Source organism: Polyodon spathula, chromosome 21 (genome assembly GCF_017654505.1).
Source record: "Polyodon spathula isolate WHYD16114869_AA chromosome 21, ASM1765450v1, whole genome shotgun sequence".
Taxonomy (NCBI): Eukaryota; Metazoa; Chordata; class Actinopteri; order Acipenseriformes; family Polyodontidae; genus Polyodon; species Polyodon spathula.
Genome location: NC_054554.1, coordinates 24,167,245 through 24,187,331, shown reverse-complemented (window position 1 = coordinate 24,187,331; position 20,087 = coordinate 24,167,245). Strand labels below are relative to the sequence as shown.

The window sequence follows — 20,087 nt, the reverse complement described above, 5'->3', positions numbered from 1 at the left end:
TTATATAGATGCTCTGTGTTCGTGTGTGCGCGTTTATATACCAAAGTAATAAATGTGTTTGGAAAGTCAAGCTGGATTAGGTCACTATCTGGGCATGAAATATAAACTTTAACAAGCCTTTAGAAGTCCAAAAAGAGGCAAGATGGAAAGAGAAGCCCCACATAAACTACATGAACTTCACCACCAGTTTCTTCCATGACTTTAAACTCTCATACATTCTGAGGTTAAGAAAAACAGGCGATACAAAGGAAATATTTCCAAAGCATTTAGTCAAGTTACTAAGTTACAACTCCTGAAAATGAGTGCTTTAAAAACCTTAATACTGGGCTCTAATCACAAAACTTTTAATTAAATAACACTATGTAACACAATTTTTGTTCCTGGGTAGTAAGTGTTATTTCCTAATTGCTTATGCCTCAAAAGTATAGAAAATGGCTATTATTCCCCACAAACTTTGCTTTTGTGACCAGGACAATGATATTTCAAAATATCACTATTTCCAATGGGAAAACGTGCAAATGTGTGTCTTTTTGTTCACATAAAGTCAGAAAAAAACAACATATGAATCCAAATTAACATGTATTTATACTAAAGTAATACAAAAATGACTACAAAAGATTTAGAAGTGAGTAGTTTTTCGAGATTTACGATTATATTGTAAATACAGTATCGTCTATACTTTTGAGGCATAAGCAATTAGGAAATAACACTTACTACCCAGGAACAAAAAAAAAAAAAAAATTGTTACAGTGTAATATTTCATATGCACAAAACTGTTCTAGACTGTTAAATAAATTAGTTTTTTTTTGTTTTTGTTTTGTTTTTTTATGAATATCAAGTTACAGTATTTAACCCATTAATAAAATTAAGTCTTTTTAAATAGGGTTCATTATGCATTGCATGATTCTAGTTTTGTAAAAGTTGCAGTTCCTTTATTAAAAAAAAAACAGGAGTTAATTAAAAGTTAATGTGAATGACACTTTCAGGACATGTACAGAAACTTTAGCTGCACTCAACAATTACTTTTTTTGTCATTGCACCCCACCTTTAATACAGGTGAATACTTTTTTGTTAAAACAATTTTACATGAACTCAAAGCCATATGTTAGGCAACAAGTGGTTTTATTTGAAATGTGGATATTTCAATCTACAACTGGCTGGCATCCTACAGTAACAGAGCAAATGACAGAAAGAGCAGGTATTACTGCAGTCACAGAAACTGAATTAAAGCACGTCACAGCTGGTACGTGGATTTTACCCACTGGGAATGGTAATGTGTACAGTGAAAAAAAAAAAAAAAAGCCTCAAGCGTGGGCAGAGTTTTTAAGCTGTCCTAGTTTTGTGTCTCTAAGGGTTTGGGAAAGGAGTGAAGTGCACTATGTTATTTGTATCGCTAAGGGTTTGGGCAAGGGGTGTAGTGCTCTATGTTATTTGTGTCGCTAAGGGTTTGGGCAAGGGGTGAAGTGCACTGGGTTATTTGTGTCGCTAAGGGTTTGGGAAAGGGGTGTAGTGCACTATGTTATTTGTGTCGCTAAGGGTTTGGGAAAGGAGTGTAGTGCACTATGTTATTTGTGTCGCTAAGGGTTTGGGAAAGGGGTGAAGTGCACTATGCTATTTGAACTGAGAGGCAGGGTCTTGTCACACCAGGAAGAAGGGAAGACACTTTTTACTGGAATTCCAGCAGCAGAGGCTTTATTGTTTGCTGCAGTTTATGCACTCAGTGGGAATGCTCTTGTTCTCATACAGTTGTATAAAATTATTGAAATAATATTAATGAACAGATGGCTTATAGGAGGCAGCCCTCCTGGTGTGATTGCTGGTGGTAGACCAAGGAGTGGTGAAACAAAACCAAGGAACATTATATATATATATATATATATATATATATATATATATATATATATATATATATATATATATATATATATAAAGACACCCACATAAATAGGGTGTGTAATATTTTGCAACTGAGAAATGCCAAACTATAAACAAACACTGCAGCACAGGGTCATGACTTTGTAGCACCGTCTCTGTATTTGAGCATAGAATCTGAGCTCAGGCATACAACAACATCTGAAGAACATACAGGGTTTGGACCGGTATCAGAAATGTAGACAATATGCGGCTCAATAATTTGATAAAGCTTTGAAATAGGGATGATAGTATGCACTCGGCTGGCAGGTGCTTCCATATCCAAGAGTATACTGATGTTTCACAATCAAATGTTGACTCGAGAAACTGGCTCTGCTTCTGAACCTGACTTCAAACTGATGTGTTTCTGGCTCCCAGGAGTGACCTTACATTCTATCGACAGTGTTATGGCAGACTTTTTTATATATTTTTTTTCAATCCCTGTCCATAAACTGAGTAACACTAACAATCCGACTGTAAAGTTCCATCGAGAGCTGTCTTCTCCCAAATTATTAACACCGTCATTTTCTAACACAAAACATATTGTTAAAAAATACTGGGATCTAGAATACCAGCATATATCTATTAGATCCGCCCAAGACCAGATGGACGGGTATAATAGGACAGCTTGTGCTAATCACATGTTGAAAGTTTTTTTGTATTTCTATGTCACTCAGTTATAAACGTAGCTTTGTGAAGCCCAAGTTCTGTCTGTTAGGTATAGGTGTAAAGTTGTCCTAGTTCTACATTCTGTTTTTCTGCTCTAATTGTTAGTCTAGGGTCAGAACACAGCCTAGAGGTGCAGCAAGTTGCTGGACCCAGATCACACAAAGTACAAGGATCAGAAGCTGGCACTAACTGGCACAAGTGATGAAATGCTTGCACTGCTGACCTGGTTGATGCCTTAGTTTACAAAGTTCATGTCTTCAATTCCCCTACAGCTATACATTTGAACTTGTATAAATCAGCAGGTTAATTGAACAGGAGGTTAATCTAAATTTTTAATTCATTAACTGATTAATCAATACTTTAAGGACAGGGTTTTCTAACTTGATGACAAACTGAATTCTATTAAATCTGATTACATTTTTTTGGTTTTGTTTATTTTAAAACAAAGGTATTACTTAGCAAAATATTTTTTATTAAGTACACAACACAATACATGTTTGAAAAAGCGATTGTCTGAAAGCTGGGTTAGATCTCAAAGCTTGCTCCTTTCAGGGCGTTTTTACTTCGTTTTGCCTCTTCAAACAGCTCGCTCATGTTTTCCACCATGGAAGATAACAATTCAAAAACCTACATGGCACAAAGAAAATAAAAGGGGTAAATATGATTTCAACAATGCACAGTTAACTACAATGCACTGGTGCTCATTACATTGGCATATATATGCCTACAGTAGTAAGACAGGCAAATACCAGGTAAGGCTTTCGGGAACATAAGGTTAAAGGAATGAAGCATATTTGCAACCACAATAATCACAGTTTCACTGTAAGCCCCATAAATAACTGTTACATTAATGTCCACCCCTGCTGCAGATTAGGAGTGTATCATTTACTATAAACAGCAGCTGGATAAACTGTATAACAGGATGGCCAGATTTATACATTTTTTTAATTTCACATTGTATCTTAGCACTGAATGTACCATGAAGAGGTTTTAGTAACTGAACTGTTTTCATTAATCTTACCTGTCATTCCCTCTGTGTTGATCTCCCATGTGCAGTTTCAGAAGACACATGTTAAATCAAACCAGTATTCTTATTTAAACATATGCTAAGTAAAAGTTTCTCACTTGTAATGTTTAAAAGTGCATTAATTGTGAGTGTTTTAGTGTCTCCACAACAATAAATCTTGAAATGTACTGAACATATTCAGAGACTACAGATATTTTTTTTTAAAGCAGGTATAATTATAAATGGAGTCTTAAATATGTCAGCATTTGCAAGGGTTAGAACTGTTGCGGGTGCTAAATGCAGTGATCCATATAGTTCCACATTTTAGCCATTAGTTCTGAAGTTCACTAGAAATGTGACTCTCACGGAAGCCTGTTGTGCTATTTAAAAAATAAATAGTTTCACAATCTTGTGGAAACCGGGTCAGCACTGTTTCTGGGACAGTGCGTGGTATTTAACTGTTATTTAAAATCATAATGACCTATATAGACCGAATCTCTAGACTTTCCCCTGTAGCAGTCAGTTATAAATAATTCACTTTTCATCCATTAGGGCAGTGTTTACCTTTCCACTGCACCAGAATAATCAATTATTAAATACATGAATTCCTTCAGCCTTCATTAAGATCAGTAGGGTCTACTGAGTCATAACTCTACACTTCTAAGTTTTAATAGGAATATGGTTGCTGTATTTTTGTATTTTCTTTCTTGTCAGTATGGCACAGAATGTGTTGAATAAGAAGGGGTTTCTCCATTCTGTCATGGTTATATGGGGCAACATGGAGAATAAAATCAAAGGAATTATTTTGCAATTGGCTGTGAAAACTTCACCAACTGCAGCAACCCCTATCTTGTCCTCTATACAAGCCCAACACTGCACTAGTGCTACACATCTGTGATGTCAATGCACAAACCAACGCTGCATTATGTTAAACACATACACACAAACTCAATATGAAAAACAATGCAATATGAAATACAGTACAGCATTAGCACTGTGCTGACTCCAAGCACTAACTACACTTGCCTTTCATAATTCTACTGCATTGCACTGAATTGCCAAACTCCTGCATACATGCTGCAATGACATGAACAAACTCATGGTTGCTAAATGCACTAGTACTACAGAAAATAAGCCATTTGCAACCTTATCTTATGGATTGCACAAACCCTGTCAACTAAACACCAAATATTCTGTATGGTATAGAAAAATCTCTTTAAAAAATTACAGTACAAAAAAGTTGAGGTTTGGTCATATTTTAAAGTAAAAATGTTTGTATTTTAATTGATTTTCTAAGGTATTATAATTCGTTATTGGTTTTATAAAATTCTGCACATTCTGCTTGTCCCTAACGACATTCTAACTAGGGTTTTATTAGCACTAGTAACACAGCCACTGCACTCCACTTTCTTGTGTTAAAAATCCTTTGGTGCTTTGCTTATTTTTTACATTAATATATAATGAATGCAAAACACCAGATGAAAAGTGGGGAATCAAAAGGGGGCCTCGAGAATGTAAATAAAGTTGCACAAAGATTTCAGTTCTCGATCACTCATTTTGGTTTCCTCTATTCTTATTTACATTTCAAGGACTTACAACCCATCTATGAGTGTCCATGAATCTAATAATACCATTACTAACAAAACAATATTCTGATGACAAAGGGATTTTATAACAAATCCTTAAGCTACTTGCTGATTGCATGGGAACTGGATACTGTTTAACTCTGCCAAGAGGGCATATTTTCTTGCCAGATTTAGGAAGAGAGCAACAGTATTCTCATGCAGACTACACTGTATAAACTGATATTACAAGGATAAAATAAATCTTTTTGACTTCCTGTCTATGTAACCAGTGATCCATAAGCAACAATAATTATAAATGTCACGACTGTGCTTTTTCTAAGACGCACTTGAAAAACTAACAGAACCAGTAAGGCAGGTTCAGCGGTGTCGCTGTAGCACTAAAAGTAGTTTCCTAAACCTCGCCATTTTGGATTAGTGGGATGGGCAGGGTTACAGGTATTAGTATGTTTAACACAACTGCCTGAAAATCATCTTAATTCGTCATTAAAAACAAACAAATACCTTCTTCTCTGTATACATACAATTGAGAATTAACACAGACCTCAATGGCAAGCTTTTTGCGGTACTTGTCCTGCAAGACAGGATCCTCTGGCTCCTGGTGGGATACTGGCGGCTCGCTTTCGAAACTCTCACTAGAAGATGTCAACTTGATAACTGGGACTGGTGATTTCCCCGTTTTCTTTTCCTCCTTCACCTTTCCTTTTTTGCTAGCTGGACGTTCCTATTTTTAAGAAAGCAGACCACAGGCCACAGTCACCAAACCAACAGAGGTTTGTAAGCCTGGCATTTCATTGCAGCTATAGGTTTCAGCAATATGAAGCTAGAATTTAATAGCGGTGAAAGCAAGGACATAAAACTATGTGTGCATGTAAAATGGCAAAGTCACAAGGGTCACTGATTTACTTAAACTTCCTTTCTATAAGTGTGTAATCTAACAGCAGAGGAAGAACTATCAGACAATTATTCTGTTAAAACCTAAACACTGATTTGTTTACTGTGTTTAGCATTAGTTGCTCACTGCTCTCCTCTAGTGGCTCTCAAATTCAGTCAGCAGTTCTCACCTCTGTGAGTTTGTCCTTCCCAGATTGCTTAGCTGTTCCTTTCTTATCTTCCTTCCCACTTTTTTTCTCATCCCCCTTTTTATCCACCTTTTCTTCTTTCTTCTCTTTTCCAACTGCAAACAGAAAAGCGTAATTATTTAGTATCACGCAGATATCCAAAAAAAGAAGTGGCCAAAAATAAGCAACTGCACAATCTGTTTTCTGTATTTCTTATAGTATTATATGCAGCAGTACTGTTTATCAGTTATAAGTAATAGCTATGATCACAAAAGTGAATTGTAAGCCACAACTGTGAATTAAAACTTTTTTCAATTTGTTTTAATTGTCTCTGAAAATGTAGCTTTTGCCTTTGCACTTGCTTCACAATAGAACCCATTGTATTCACAACAACTCTTGGTAAGACAAACCTTGATCCTCTGTATTGTATCCAAACAATAGCTCCATGTCTCGACTGTAAACTGAAAGCATGCAGAAAACTGGTCTGAAGGGGGAGCTTTTACTTAAATACAATACTGGAGAAGTTAGGTTCAGCTAAAAAAAAAAAAAAAGTTATTACATAGAATATGCTCGGCAGTCAATTAGCAGTCACGATTACCATACGATATTGCAGGAATGCATACAGATAGCAATGGTATATAATTAATTTGTGAAGCAGCAGCTGGATAAGCCTTCAGTGTCTTTAGTGTACCTGCTACGGAAGACTCCTGATGATACTCCCCCATGACTTCCTTCTCAGGCATTCCCAGGATGCTCCTCAGCAGCATGGAGTGACTGACCATCCTGTCCACTGTCTCCCGCCACAGCTGCAGACTGGAGAGGAGCAAAAGCCACAGCTTTGAGTAAATCCCGAACATCAATATTAAGATCATGACCATGAGTGGTGTTTGACCCAGTTACCATTTGGCAATGAGTTGAATGTGACTGGGCCACAGTTGGATTGTCCATATAAACTATGCCTAAAAGCTTGCTTCAATGGCATAAACGGGATACGTATGTTTCAGCTGTACAGTACAGCTGTTTAATATGGCTACTACTCAACAGGACAACTGTGAATTGTGCTAAATAATTAAGATAGGCATTTAATTAGTGTCATCATTTGGTTCTAGCATTATCGACTGCACTCATTTAGAAAACCCCATTATCCAATATAAAAGCTGCAGGTTACAATGAACCTTCTTCTAACTGTCACACAATAAGACATTTTAACTGTTCCTGCTACTGCTTGTATTTTAGGCTTGCTTTTGCCCCAGTTAGAACAATTGAAGCTCTGGCTGGAATGGAACGAGAGGGGCACAGGCTCTCAGACAGAAAGCCTCTAGGATTTATGTTCTACAGAAAGCCTCTAGGATTTATGTTCTAGGTTTGTGTTCTTCTCTCACCCTATTTGGTAGAGTAGGTCCCGCTGTGGCTGATACTGATTGCTACAGAGCTTCAGAAAATGACTGTTAAACATGGAAAGAGCTTCCTCTCTGCACATTCTGCCCTCCTCATCCTCTTCTGGCAGTGAGAGGACCGACTGCCGGACATAAAACAGAGTAAAAGTCAAAAACTGCAAAGTACACTAACTGGTCTCACATTTTTGAAACCAAAGGGAACTCTAAAAGCCAAAAAAACATTCATTTATAAGTTACGTTGTGCATGTGGAGTGTCTTAAAACACATAAACATGCCCTATTGTGGACTGAATCTCTTATTATATCATAGGTGAGGGAACAAAACTGTTCAAATTGCAATTCTTTTACAAGACATGCATGTTCTGTTTATTTTAGATTTATACCAAAGTGCTTAATACATTACACATGTTTTCTTTTTTTTTTTTGATCATCTCAAAGTGGCAGTTCTCTACACATAGATAAATGGGTATATAACAGGAGGTAAGAAATTAAATATTTACAATGTCAAAAAACAGCTTCAATTCTTCTTGTATTTAGATTGTTCTTGCAGACTAACCTCCCTTAAGCTGGAGATTGAAAGGTCCCATACTGGTCTATCAGAGTCTGCTGAGGTATCTATATTATCTAGTTGTGACTCTGTAGGTGTTACTCTCTTCGCAGTCAGTGTCTCGCCAGTAAGTGGCTCAGCAGGGGACCCCAGATATTGATTCCACAGTTGTTTGAGACTTTCCACTGTCGAATGCTCATAGTAAAGCTAGTGGAAATGAAGAAGAATAAAAAAAAATGCATTTAAAACACATATATACATTGACTGGACACTTAATTAGGACCTGTCTACCCAATTGGATTTGGTAGTTTTGTATGTTGACATAAAGACTGAACAAACAAAACATCTCAACAGCTTTTCGGTTGTGTAGCATTACACAAAGTGCTGAAGGTGTATTCTGCTTTAGATTATTTCATTTTTCATTGTAAGCAAGACTTGATCTTAAAAGGCCTTGACTGTAAATGTCTAATTAAGATTAAAATCTGATTTAGAATCCTAATATTTTTTGTCTTCCACAAGTAAGTTGTTCTGTGTCAAAGCCCTGCCACCCAAGGTATCTGAACTGACTTTTGGAGTCAAACATTCTTATTTGATGAACAAACAGTGCTGTACACAAAGCTACAAGATCAGACACTACATTTGGAACATATGGAGGACCTACTCCAGGGATGATTTTGTATGTTAACATTAGTATTTAATAAATATATTTTAAATTATACCACATTTCCTTGAGCCAGGGAGATCAGTGGGTGTCTTTGGTGATCTCAAAATACAAAACAAAATGTGTAGCTCATGAATTTAATGAGTGTAATGAAATCTGTTGTGACGTGAAGATAAATATCCAAATTACATCCCAGAGGTCTGCTTGTCGTGTATAAATTAGACACTTGCTTTATTCTGTTAATGGTACCTTTTCTTTTCCCTACATTTTATGTTGTTTCAGTCTGCCTACAAGTAAGTTCTGTGAAGAGGTGTTAAAAATCAGTGGGATTTTAAGATGTCTAATTACAGGAATACATTCACACTGCAAGAGACAGCGTCCTGTTACTACTCACTAAACATGTGTCAAACAGCAGAAGACACCTGGATCTCTGGTTACCTGCATGTTACACTTTACACTTTACACTTTACATTTTAAAATCACTGAATTTTTAAACTACAGTGGAATCCCTGTATGCTCACGACTAGACTACAATGAAAATTATCAAAACGGTGAAAGTTTCTGTCAGTTTATCAATACACTTATGCTAAAGTGGCACTGTGACAGAGAGCAAATGAATCCTAGTCCAATCTCCCTCCTGACCTGTGAGGGTCCTGTATAATAAGTACAGCGTGCCTCGTACTGGATGATTCGGCAGTTCATTCTAAGATCAGTCGGAAGCCAGCCATCCAAGAAGGGGGCGGAGTCACAATACCAGAAGTCATGGCCCAGGGTATGTGTCAGTCAAGCATTGGAGGAGATGTGATTGAACTAGCTATCAGAGGAACCCAGAAGTAGCCAGAACCCGGTACAGGACCAGGGTAGTGCCAGTGTGAAAGGGGCTTTAGAGATCATTTGATAAAAATCATAATAGAGTACACATTTCTCTTGACGTTTCTCTCATCCTTCATGGAAATAGATGACTGAACAGATAGCAACGATTGGATTAGAATGAAATAAAAAATTTTGCAATGATGGAGATGTCTGTTTTGCAAAGTTGAGCTTACAGCAAACAATGCTGCTGCCTACCGTCAGGTTCCTCCTCTGGAAGATCTCCTCCTGTGTGATGTAGGAGTCTACAGGGGAGCATGGGCGTTCAGGGGTCCGCACTCCCGCCACCAACCTTTCCACTATCTGTTTTACAGTTGCCAAGGCCTTCTTAGCCTCCAGCTTTCTCTGCAGAAACAGAAGACATATTCAAACACAACATTGTAGTATTGGTATTTTTTTATTTATTTATAGAGGAACTGGGAAAAAATGTCTTGTTTTAGAGACAGATTTAAGTCTGTCACTGATACTTATTCATATAGGGTCTTCTGGCGTAAATAAGATATATGTAAAACTTTAATAATGTCTAAAATAATTCTTAAAATTATCACTAAACTAGTAAATATTGATGGCAATGATATAAAAAAAACAGATAAGAATATGGAATAGTCAACTTTTAAATAGTATAAATATTATATTATATGAAATGTTATAAGGGGGAGCAAAAAACACCATCTAGAAGATTATAATTTAAAAAAACTGTTGTTGTTGTTGAAACGTGAAAAATGTGTTGCTTCACCCACCTGTATAGACTGCCTTACTTCCACCAGTTTGTCCTCATAAATGGCGACTCCCCTCAATGTCACCTCCATAGAGGCTCCCCCCAGTAACACTGGGTGAGTGCACAGCTCCCACGACTCGCTGAAAATACCAGCGATGCCAGACTTGAACGTGAAGAGGAATCTCTGCACGTCTCCAGGCAGAATCACTCCTACATGAATACAGGCATACAAGAATTAAAAGGATTTCTTGGATAAAGTTAATACAAAATAAATTTGGATGGGCATAATAGTTGTATATGAATTTTTTTTTTTTTTTTTTTTTAAAAACTCCCATTGGTACTTCACAGTACAATGCTCGTCCTCTAATTATGGATCGCCTCTGCTAAAAATGTCACTACGCTAATACAATAATATTGTGCAAAATATATTAAATAATACAGTAAGTGTTGAATTTCATTTATACATGACTTTTTGTCAACGCTGGTGCAAGCAGCTCTAGATCACTAACCTCCACTGGTGTTGAAGTAAAACCTCTGCATGTGGCGCTCCCTCTGTATCTCCTTGAAGCTCGGAGGATGGGGTAGTCTCTTCCAGCTGTAGTAAACTGCTGTACTCCCGTCGTTGGTCACATCCAAATGGGACGTGGCTCTGTCATCCACAAAAGCTTCAAATGTGAGTCGAGCAGCAATCCCAACCTCCCCCTTTGAAAAGAAAAACCTAATCAGTTTTTAAATTGAGTAATAATAATGAGGCACTCCTTGCTTGCATACTTGCATTCAGAGAAGCAAAAACACCAGGTTAAACTGAGTTTTTACAGCTACCTGTATATTTAATATTAAAAAACCTTAATCTGATCAGACTAGCAGACTAGCAGACTAGCTGCACCCCGACTCCACTCCCCCGCCTCCAGAGCCAGCTCGTTCTCCACACTTGCCCCTCAGTGGTGGAACGTCCTACCCACGGATATCAGTACTGCTCAGCCTTCCGGCACCTCCTCAATACACACCTGTTCAGACAGCATCTGTAAACACAACAACTCTCGACCATGCTGGACTATATGGAGCCAACTTGCACCAGTACTTGCATCAGCTTGTACTTGCACTGAACTGCTCCATACCTTGCTGTATTTTACTACTGCTGCTACCTATAACTACTTACCCTATATCTTGTATTTGATTTTACTCACAGGTATCTGTACTCACGTTTTCTGCAATTGCTCTTATTTGAAACTATTCTCATCCATTTATCGTACTTACTATAAGGTTTAACTCAAATGTGCTATTATTTAAGTTATGTTTTATTTTGCTCTTTAATTGATTTTATTGTACTTTAACATCTGCTCTTATCTGTATTATGATATTCTGTAATGTGCAATACTTTGTACTATGATAACTTGTAACAATTGTAAGTCGCCCTGGATAAGGGGGTCTGACAGGAAAGACATAATAATAATAATAATAATAATAATAATAATAATAATAATAATAATAATAATAATAATAATGAATGTGACTATTTTTTTTTATTTGCACATCCCTGATATTTCCCATTAAAATCTATTTTTAGATGTTAATGAGGAGATGAATCTGTTTATTTGACTAATGCATAAAACCCACAAGCAACCAAAGTGTGACGTAATGCATAAACCCACACAAAAGCAAAAAGACAAGTGACAAATCTAAAAATAAAATCAACAGAAATAACTCTGGGGGAGCTAAGAAAGATCTATTCAGCATAATAGTGGGTGTTGGGAGTACAATGGTTAATGGGATTAACATTGTGACTAAAATGACAATTTACTCTACTGGTTATGGTGCATTTCCAGAGCATAATCTGTCTTGTGGCAGATTGCTGTATTAAAGCTTTTATTTTTACAGAGATGTCAATGTTTCTCTGAGCATGATTACATACTACAGTCAATTTAATTTTTGTTTTTTATTTAGTATTCACATGATTAAACCTGCATGTTTCTGCACCTTATGTGAGTCGGTGGTGCCTATCCATTGGGCAGGCTGCCCACAGAAATTAATGGATGGAACAAGGGTGGCCTCCATCATCACATCAGGGTACTCCTCCAAAGGGTCGCTACAATGAGAATACACAGATACGAAAAATTTAAGACATACTAACCTGTGTTTTACATGGCATAGAAAGTGTCTGTAGGAAGGCCACACTTCTTGTAGCAATATCTACAATATCTATATCTATAGCAACTGCTTATCCAATCGTGAAGAAACTTGGTACAGACATTTCTTAGCACAAGCTTTTTAGCACAAGTAATTGTTCCTTACTGAAAATGAGTTCTGGCTTCTGATTTGTGTGGTTAATAATGGTTATATTTTGAGAACATTGGTTATGAGTTGTTGTTAGTTTAAACCTATCCCCCCAACCATAAATCAAGGGAATGTCTGAATACTATATCCTCTAAAGAGAAGCAGTCTACTATCTGAATTATTCCTCGGCCCCTCATTTCGAGACAGTCCAAAAAAGTGAAAATTGAGCAGAACTGTGAAACCTCAATGTCTGTGTAATTGCCTTTATTGAAATCGTAATGTGATATGTACTTCCACGCAATAATGCACAATACAGAAGCCTTGGTACAGTACAATCTTTCCTGCAGTGAAGAGACATCTCCACAGCTTATCAAAGCTTTTTGTTGCCCTAACACCTATACAAAGGATGGACAGGTTTGAAGCTACCTTTCTGGATGCTGCCTGGATGACAGTGCCACAACTAAAGCACAATTAGGGTTTGTTCCAATACCTGAAAACACTGAGCAGTTCAGTATATAAAGTAGATTGCCACTGAAATGCTGCCTAAGCTTGTTTTGGTATAGATTGTTTATCTAAAGCAAGGGATATTGGAAAGTAGCTTCTTCCCAATAAGCTGCTTCAGAATGTAGGTATACTGCGGTATAAGCACTAGGCCTGCAATTGTCCTGTGTTACAACATGCAGATTTGAAGTTCAAAATAACATAGACATATCCATAAAAACTGTTTTTCGGTGCCCCATTTTCTATTTGTACATGTATGCATTATAGAGCAATGAAACTCTGCAGCAGTTGACCATAAGGAAAATTACAGTATGGTTGTCACCTTGTGTGACTCAAGACAGTGACACTGCCAAAGCACATGCACAATAGCTTGCAAGGGAAGACATTACCCTCATGGATTTCAAGCACTTCAATAAATGCATAATTTGCAGTTTCTTACATCTGATTTTTTATACTCTTTTTTTAATTGTCTGCCTTTACTACACACTGCACCTACAGCAAGTCTCATTGTGCTGTGGTACATATTTCCACGCACAGGGGTTTTTGAACCACCTTTTACAGTACAACACAAACTCACTGATTTTCTTTCTCGTCCATTCCACTTTCCTTATCCTCTTCAATAAGGTAATGCTCCACAGAGACAGAAGTGAATGGCTGCCCAGTTCCAATGACTTCCAGACCCTCTATATCCTGTATAGAAAGAGGGGGGGGGGGGGTCAGATAGATGTAGCAACCTTTAAATTAAATGCAAGTCTGTAAACCTTTCAAGAATAATCCAATCAAAACCCGATAGAAGTACATCTCCAATATGGACAGGACACCCTCATTGTTACTAATAAGCACATTGCCATTGAAATGACACGCACAATTTAATTATTCACACATTGCAATGTATTTATACAGGACAGTACATTGGTATATAGCATCTTGATTATAAGGACTTTATGTAAATAATAATAATAATACAGAACATTACAAACTGTTTTATTTTAGAAGCATTTGTTTCCTGAATTAATGGTACTGGCACTTAATTAGAGTAATTCATTTGAATTACCTCTCAAGCCTGCTAGCTGCAGTGGATCTGGCACACTGGGTTATCTACACTCAGCTTACACACTTTGCATCCCCAGCACACATATTGGCAGCAAGCCTTACAAGGTGTCTGGGGCTAAAACTATTAGAGCCTCATTATAGACAAATGGAAGCATTTGTAAGCAAGAGGTAGTATGGTTATGAAATGTATTAATTAGCACTAAACTGATTTATATTAACATTCATTAACACTAAGTACAATTACTGCCATGAAAATAAGCAGTGAAACTAAGCAATGCTACACCTACTGGCTGGTTAAAGTCCAGATCCTTTAGGACAGATTTGAGTTCCTCTCGACGTTGCAGGAGGTACAGGCTTTTGTCCCAGAGGCGGCGACTGGGGTCCATATTCTCAGGAAGGATGGTGCCTACACAAGATCATACAAATACTGTAGGTGTAGACTTTAAAACAGTAAACCTGACATTTGTGGCTGGTTTAACAGATCCTAATTACAACTAAAATTGGACTTCCTTACTTAAGCCAATGGATAGGCTTACAAATTGAATGAGATACAGTACAGGCAGGGCCAGAATTTGAACCCCTGCAAATGTAGGTGTTAAAGCATTACCCTCAATTTGCTTTGGTAACTTTACTGGCCCTATCCTCAATGTTTGGTTCCACTTTTCTATTTCTAAAAAAAGCTGTTAACCTTTAACAAAGGCAGAACACTATTGAGCAGCCCTCTCCTCCATGAGTGTCCAATGATATCAGCGTTCATCCATAAAAGTAACCACAAAGTAGTACTAAAAATAAACTTAGTATCAGTGTGGACAAACGCTTATATGAGAAGTCATTTTCCATGTCTTGTTATAGAGTCTCCCTGTGCTTTGCTGGAATTGTTGTTTTCTCTGACCAGCGAAGACAGCATAAGAGACTCTGTTGGTACAGTGGAATAAGAAAGGCTACTTTTAAAACCCTGGAGATCTTTAACTTGTAGTTTTTGGAGACTGAGTGACGTGCATGTACCTGTCTCGAGGCGGATGCTGCGGGGCTGCCCAATGTGGGTAACAGGTTCAGGGTATCCTTGCTCAGTCTGGGTCAGGGTAATGGTGAGGCCAGTCAGCTCATCCCCAATGCGCTGGGGCTGGTTCCAGAACTCACTGCCCCCACGATAACCCTACACAACACATGACAAGGAGCAATCAGTAGGGAAACGAAAGCACCAACTCTTACACATTTTTTCTAGTACTGGTTAACAAGTGAAAAGGACTCAGATTAATTTAAATATAACTGTATAAAATTTTTAATGCAGACGATTACAGTTGCAGGTGACCATTAAAACTACACTGCTCAAATTATTTTAGCTTTTAATTTTCCTTCCAGGTAAACAGTCTCAATGTTAATTTAAACCATTACACACATATCGATATATACTGTACTATGTATATATCAGGGCAGAAGAGAAGAGATGGACCAACATATCGTGCAAGGCTACCTTTACACAAATCGTTCTCAGCTGAAAGGTGGAAATGAGCTTGGAAGAAATCCCTGATGCAACACTTCTGAATTTTACATAGGGCTTTGTTCAAATATAGTGCACGATTTTTTCCTTTTTGATCAGATCATGTGTATAGATATAGACTATATTCGTCTCCCACAGGGTAAAAGATTGTGTTGCTATGGAAATGGACTGACTCATGTTAAAGGGGCTACACAGAAATGCAATGTTCAATGTGTAATGCATAGACACTAAGTGGCCAGAACAAAGCGTCTTTTTTGTGCAGCAAAAGGTTGAAACTTCTTTAAAAACGTACCTTCCTGTAATGCAGTGCTGGGAGGCTGTGGTCGATGATGTGTCGCTGCTCTTGTGTTTGTCGAAAGTTGTCTGATTCGTTCATTACCAGCTTCTCCACTGGCTTTTGGAGCTGACCTGTCATCAGAAAGAACTTCAATTTGTGTATTCTAGCTCTGTAGTTTACTTTCATATCTGCCTGATACCTCTGTGTACAGCTGTTTCAGCAGCATCCAATACAATCTGTCTTGTGTCTTTTTGTATGCACCCTAAACAAACTAACTAAGCTCTTTGTAATTACACAACTAAAGAAACTTTTATTAGAAGGCTTTATTTTCACATGGAGTATGGTGAAGCTCATTTATCCTGATAAACTTGAACTTTATAACTATTTTGCTGCACATACCACTGTTTCATTTTATTTTGTAATGCTATAGATCTTAAACGCATGGTTTCAAAGATGTTTAGGGCTAATCTGGGTCTGTGAAACCAGTCATAAGTCTTTAACAACTTATCAAGTAATTGTACTCACTGGAGATGAAACCCTGTTGCCTTTTCCTTTCTGCCATGTGCTGCTGCCAGTTTTGCAGGGCGTGTGTCTGGCTAATAGAGATGTTTGGCTGTCCTCTGGCTAGGGCTTTACTCTGCTTCCCATAAGCCCCTACAGTCAGCACCCTGCTCCTTGGATCAGGGGGGTCTGGGATCAGCTCTGCCAACTACATACACATAGATTGCAGTAAGAGGGTTAAATGAGTCACCTTTACTATAGATTTGTATAGCAGAACTGTATATTCAAATTTCTCACTATCTAGACGTTTAATTATAAATGGATAAACACACAACCATCTGATAGGCTAAGGATGTCAAGCTGTATTTTCTAACCTCAGTATCGCCTCTGGACACTACTTCTTTCTTAAAGTCTGCCAGGCTTCCAAGGATGCTGTGTGGAAGGATCTTTCCGTTGGCCTCAAAGCGAGAGCCGCTACGTCCTAAAAATTAATTGAAAACTTGTATTCATTGGAATGGTTAGTTAAAGACATTTCTATGTTACATTGGGGGATGACTGTCTTGCATGATTAAGCATGGAGACATGTTTTTAACAGTGGCGGTTTCTACATTAAGGATCTAACATTACACACACTGCCTTTTTCCTCCCTTACTTGCGTAGCTGACTGGTTGGACGGCTGCATCAGCAGGGGCAGGTCTGGCCACAACCAGGTGGATCTTCCTCCTCTCATCCTCCTTAGGCTTGATCTTGCGAACAAGGAGCCTAGTGACAGCAGCTAACTTCTGGCTATCTTTAGGCGGGTGGGGAATGTGAAGCTTAAAAAAGAACAAAACTCTGCTGATTAAAAAAGCCCCTACGGAATATGAATTACTCTGTGATTGTCACTACTGTATGTACCTTTTCTAGGTCCTCCACCTTGATTGCAAGGGCTTGGATATCATCCCCTTTCAATGTGGGGCTTTTCGGTTGTTCCTCGGAAACAGGGGGGGATTCATCAGAGGCTTTTGACCTTTTCTCTGAAACAGGCACATTATTTTAGTTTAAAAGACTCTTTGAATAGGCTTCGAATCATACATTTTATGTCCAAACTCAAAGCAGATATTGAGTTGTCACAATTGGAAAACAAATCAAACAATCGAATGCACAATATAGTTATAAAAAATAAAATAAAAAAAACTTGACTTTTGTTAACGGTTCTAGCGTCATACATTCTAGATTAATAAAATCAATTAATTAATCCAAAACCGCTTTATTTGGACCTTAATGTTAAAATTACAAGATTGTTTCAATTATTAAAGAAAGATTTGAGACAACCATAGAAAATAAGGTACCGTGTGTTTTGCTAAACTAATGCATTTGGTTTTAGTGTAGTTACTATTAATACAACCTGAAATGTCTAAATACAAGGAAAACTTTAATTTAAGACTATTTTATCCTCTTGTTGATGTACTGACCAGGAACTGAAACCACACAACAGTAGCAGACTGGGGTATGGAAATTATTTACATTTTTTTAATTAAAAATGTTGCTCAGCTAGTACAGGCAACACAGATATTCCTCAGTTGACCACCCAAAATGAAATAATTTGAATAGAATTGCAGGCTTTCTGGTTCCCAGATAATGCAGCCTTCTTACTGAAGGCTGCATAGCAAAGAATCGACAACCAAGGTACATTAGGTTGAGGTCAATTGTGTCATGAATCAGCTGGGGGTGGAGGATTTTATTCAAATTATATTATGATACAGAATAAGAAAATAGCTGTTAGTAAACATATTTTTTAATTGAATGTGATTCTAACGATTTCTGTAAACACTGCATCTTTGCATTTTGCATTATTTTTTTATATTGTTTGTCATCAAAAGTTATACAGAAAAGTTTCCAAAACCCATGTCAAATTTCTGCCCTTTATTGAGTAATTTCAGGTCCATAATCACCCATTAAGGAACCCTAGAGTTGGCTGTCAATATTGTAAAGGTTTTGAGTTATATAAGTGTATGTATAGGGGATTTGAAAAAAATGAAAGCATTCTAAATCATGTGAAGCATAAATTGCCATCTGAGTTGTTTACATGGGAGATAATAAACTTTTTTGCCTCAGACAAGGAGACTATGTATTGATGTATTTATTTTTGCCCTTGCAACTACACTGTTGGTAGCAGTACACCCCAATACCTTGATATTGTATATATGTATAGGTTAGAATGGTCAGAAAGCCCTCAAAACTCTATGAATTCTGTTGGGTATAACACTCTACATGTTGTGCTACAGAAGATACATTCATCACTGGGAGATGAAACATGGCAGGTCAGGTTGAGGCCTGCTTTACTTTTTTGTTCAAGACATTGGGCCTGACCAATAGGTTAGAATCAACCATTAGGCCAGAATAATGTCTTTAATTCAAACTGTTAATTTGACAAAAATAGCAACAAGTTCAGCACATATTTGAGTAGTGCCCCATAGTTTTACAAATATGCTTTACAGACTTAAGAAGGCTTACAACTTGTTTAAAATATCAGCCCTCTTAATTCTGTCTTGTAAAATATTATCAGTAATAATAAAAGCTACAGCTTTATCATATCAGAGGGCTGATATATAATAACCTCCCGCTGCTGCACGTTTAGCAGTGGCATAAAGGCTTCCAACCTTTCTGGACCGTAAGCAAACTTGGTCTGGTTAGCAATGAAGGGTTCATAGGATTGAAAACGATTTATGTTTTTAACAGTCGCCGAGGAGGAAGAACAACGTGGTAAAACACAGTTGAACATAAATAATGTGTTCGTTACTAGTTCTGTTTCTGATCTACACAGATAAGTTAGATTTGACTCGTATATAAAGGCTGTTCTGTACATACATTTAAAACAAGGTTTGATTAGCTCGCGAAATGTGTTCAGTAATATATTATTAGTAGCACGCACTAACCTGGTGGCGTTTTCGGTCTCGCATCCCTTTTTCCTGTTTTAGCAGTGGCTTTGTTGGAGGTCGCCATTGAAAGTACAGTATATATCAGTTTTATTGTGTATATATATATATATATATATATATATATATATATATATATATATATATATATATATATATATACCAACGTTATTTACGGATTTAGGATAAAATAAATAGCGATTATTTCAGTCAGATTTTATACAGTACATGCTCAACCGACGGCCAGTGGTGTTGTTTTATAATTTAATTTATTTGTAAAATCTGTTTCTAAAATGTCATTCTGCATTACTTTTCAGTCTAACGTCGCCTGTTGCTGTCACCATGACAACAACATAAAACATTCGCCGTAATGTCGGAGAAGGCAGAAATTAAAGGGAAGGGATGACTGTTTAGTATCCCCCGACAAATAAATGGTTCTTGCGAAGCGACTGCCACATTACCCGCATACCGGTACATCTATATTGAAGATGAAACAGAGATGTACCTTTTACAACCTGAGAGCTTTTTTATTATTTATTTCACGTCACACTCTATGAATAAAACAGTCAATTGCAGTACTAGTTAGGGGGTGGTAGAAAAACATCGTGAGTGAAAACCACGCTTTTTAAAGGATCTTGCC

General features: G+C 37.3%; 1 protein-coding gene across 2 annotated transcripts; it reads right to left on the bottom strand.

Annotated features, from left to right (window-relative positions):
- Positions 1-1,116: 1,116 nt before the first annotated feature.
- On the bottom strand, positions 1,117-19,571 carry LOC121296011 (MYCBP-associated protein-like). Of its 2 annotated transcripts, XM_041221138.1 has the most exons (20): positions 19,448-19,571; positions 17,427-17,545; positions 17,182-17,344; positions 16,904-17,010; positions 16,554-16,737; positions 16,044-16,159; positions 15,256-15,406; positions 14,538-14,656; positions 13,775-13,887; positions 12,400-12,508; positions 10,932-11,124; positions 10,445-10,632; positions 9,903-10,049; positions 8,183-8,380; positions 7,613-7,749; positions 6,922-7,043; positions 6,641-6,691; positions 6,234-6,346; positions 5,714-5,893; positions 1,117-3,207 (listed from the first exon to the last, which is right to left on the bottom strand). In XM_041221138.1, exons 1-20 carry the CDS (start codon positions 19,512-19,514, stop codon positions 3,106-3,108), a joined length of 2,679 nt encoding a protein of 892 aa, XP_041077072.1. In that variant the 5' UTR covers positions 19,515-19,571; the 3' UTR covers positions 1,117-3,105. The 2 variants fall into 2 exon arrangements, with proteins under 2 accessions (XP_041077072.1, XP_041077074.1); XM_041221140.1 differs by lacking the exon at positions 6,641-6,691.
- Positions 19,572-20,087: the final 516 nt, after the last annotated feature.

What these genes read in the sequence shown, in the direction of transcription:
- LOC121296011 (XM_041221138.1), bottom strand. Translation starts at nt 19,514, where the DNA reads ATGGCGACCTCCAACAAAGCCACTGCTAAAACAGGAAAAAGGGATGCG. An exon ending in TGTCCAGAGGCGATACTGAG is followed by an intron (nt 16,738 to 16,903) that starts GTTAGAAAATAC and finishes ATGTGTATGTAG; the next exon opens with TTGGCAGAGCTGATCCCAGA. An exon ending in GCAAAAAGCTTGCCATTGAG is followed by an intron (nt 3,208 to 5,713) that starts GTCTGTGTTAAT and finishes TGTGCCATGTAG; the next exon opens with GTTTTTGAATTGTTATCTTC.